Raw genomic sequence first — 2993 nt, 5'->3', positions numbered from 1 at the left:
TATATATATATAAAATCTTAATAAAAATATATTCATTCGACGCGTTTTCACTCAAAATGAAAGAATCTGGCAGAAAAACGTGGCGATCAACCTCGTGAGTCGTTTTTTCAAGCGTTGAAATTCGAGATTTTTAGAGGTTAAGATAGCTGTCATCCCGACTCGATACAGCGCTATATATACGTTCTGCATTAATTACACAAATTCTCTGCTTCATAAACACAAATTTATTGCTTTAAAAACATAAATTTACTGCTGATACAATCTCTAAAGTGTAATCTTCTCTAAAGTCTCGAACTTTAACGCTTAATAACTCGATCCACGAGGCCGACCGCCGCGTTTTTCTGCCGGATTCTTTCGTTTCGAGTGAAAACGCGTCGAATAAGTATATTTTTATTAAGATTTTAGGTGAGGTATTCTAAATCCGTGTAATCTAATGTATTTAACATTAATATTATTTACTTATTTCCTCAATGTCTATATATATATAATTTAAAATTTGTAATGACACTTATTAAGAAGCAATTGAATAAATTTGGCAAAATTAATGTAATATTAACCCAGCAGCATACAATGCATGTTTCTTTTACTGGATTGCTTGTGTTTTAAATTAATAAATTATTAATTGCACCACACAGGAACACATTCAGATTCCTATTCAAATGTTCTCCAGATAAATAAGGATAAAATGATTATTTGGGTAGCATTTGAGTGAGAACAGTCTAAAATGCATAATCTCTAATAATTTAATAAAATGCAAGCAATTAAGCAGGGAAATATAGCATTGTAATGTTATTGGCTTTAAGTAACATGTTTTAAAATTGTTACAGATAGTGGTTATACATTAACTTTCAAGTCAGCTGACGATGCAACTTTGCAACTTTCCAAATATGGCGAATATTTATATGAACACCTGATAATATTTGCACCTACGGTGGAAGAGTTTGGTGGTGCTTTGAGTGTAGACGCCATAACGGAGTTTATAGACAATGGTGGAAACGTACTGCTTGCTGGCTCCTCACATTCTGGCGATGCTGTACATGAATTAGCTTCGGAATGTGGCTTAGAGGTAGATGAGGAAGGCTCAACTGTAATCGATCATATGAACTATGATGCTTCTGACAGTGGTCACCATACTACTATAGTAGCAGATCCAGCGAATCTAATAGATGCTCCAATTATTGTTGGAAGCAAGAACATCCCCCCATTACTATATCAAGGAACCGGACTAATCGCGGATACAGATAATCCTTTAATTTTACGTTTATTATCAGCATCTACTTCAGCATACACCTATTATCCAGATCAACCAATCAAAGAGTATCCACATGGTGTTGGCAAAAATACTTTATTAATAGCGGCTCTACAGGCAAGAAATAATGCCCGAGTTCTGTTCTCGGGTTCCCTGTTTTTCTTCAGTGACGAAGCATTTACCAGTCCTATTCAAAAGGGACAAGGTAAAAGTATACAAAGTTCTGTAGCAACAAAAAGGAGATATTTTTATTTACCTCTTGAAATTTTTTAATAATCGCTATCTCTTTAATTAAATATTTTTATTTGATTATTGAAAATATCTACATAAGGCTTAAAAAAGATCAATTGCTTGCAGATGGTCAAAGATATGAGAAATCTGGCAATCAAGTGGTAGCCAAGGCCATGACACAATGGGTATTCAAGGAGAACGGTGTCATACGGGTGTCGTCCGTTCACCATCATCGAGTCGGCGAAACGCAGCCGCCAACCGCGTATACGATCATGGACAACGTGGTGTATTCCATCGAAGTCGAACGACTGTCGGATGGCAAGTGGGTGCCTTATGAGACAAATGATCTGCAGCTAGAATTTGTACGAATCGACCCGTTCGTGCGTATGACTATGAAATCAGTAGGAAATGGTCGCTACGAGGGCAGATTTAAAATCCCTGATGTGTACGGGGTATACCAATTCAAGGTGGACTATACGCGCATCGGATTGACCCATCTTTACAGTACAACGCAAGTTTCTGTGCGTCCACTGCAACACACACAATATGAACGCTTTATACCGAGCGCATTTCCATATTACATAAGTGCATTCTCCATGATGGCTGGTGTGTTTTTATTCTCTCTTGTGCTGCTGCACTACAAAGAAGATATGAAATCGAAGTCCGAATAACGTCTTGATGTTCGCGGACTTTATCTATTGATGTTCGATGAGATATCCTTTTTTAAAGATTGCAATATCATTTCGTTTTTTTTTCTGGGAAGCGATACTAGGAGAATTCGTTAAAGAAGATTCAATTTTTAATACCATTTATTTTATATATTTCTCCACCTTTTTTATGCACATAATTTTCAATATTATTTATTGATGCAGCATTTTATAAATAATGCAATGTCATAAAAATCGCGTTCCTATACATACATGTTAAAATTTTATGTTTCTCTAAAAGAAAAAAAACTAAAACTATGTTTATATTTGTTTCCATCAAGAAATAGAGCACTGTATATAAATGATTGCAGTAGATTATACCAAGAATGCAAGATTGTACCAAGAAATTACTATAATAATCGGGAAAAATAAATGCTAAAAATTATTTGCCGTTATTTAATATCTATTTGTACTTTAGCAATAAAGTGAACTTTTTGGTTGCAATTTGTAATTATATTTAACATATTTTTAATATATTTGAAATATAAAAAATCTGTATATAATTCGAATGTTATTAATTGTCTACAGTGATATCAATCAATTTCTTAAAATTCAACCTTTTTTTCTACAATTTGTTTTATCAGAAAAAAATCTGAAAGCAGTTATAACAGCTCCTATAACTCGTAATACAGTTGTTATGTGTTCATATCGACAGTTGTGTAACTTTTACTATGTAAAATATCTGCGCAACTGTCGGTATAAGCACATAACAATTCAATAGATGCATCCAGAAGCACGAGCGCTTACTGCGGGCCCAGTGAGTTCTTGTATCTGTTTGGTCTATATTTTTAGATCCAATGGAATAT

At 34.2% G+C, this 2993-nt stretch overlaps 1 protein-coding gene across 1 annotated transcript in view; it reads left to right on the top strand.

Moving 5' to 3' along the window:
• The window catches only part of LOC108746688 (dolichyl-diphosphooligosaccharide--protein glycosyltransferase 48 kDa subunit), a 3130-nt gene extending 812 nt beyond the window's left edge, over positions 1 to 2318 (top strand). Inside the window, exons 2-3 of the mRNA XM_018483605.1 lie at positions 828 to 1454; positions 1607 to 2318. Of these exons, the coding sequence (XP_018339107.1) occupies positions 828 to 1454; positions 1607 to 2151 (1172 nt within the window). The 3' untranslated portion in view covers positions 2152 to 2318. The remainder of the gene's footprint in view (positions 1 to 827; positions 1455 to 1606) is intronic.
• The last annotated feature ends 675 nt before the right edge of the window (positions 2319 to 2993 follow it).

Source organism: Trachymyrmex septentrionalis, unplaced genomic scaffold (genome assembly GCF_001594115.1).
Source record: "Trachymyrmex septentrionalis isolate Tsep2-gDNA-1 unplaced genomic scaffold, Tsep1.0 scaffold186, whole genome shotgun sequence".
Classification (NCBI taxonomy): Eukaryota; Metazoa; Arthropoda; class Insecta; order Hymenoptera; family Formicidae; genus Trachymyrmex; species Trachymyrmex septentrionalis.
This window is presented reverse-complemented; position numbering and strand designations above follow the sequence as displayed.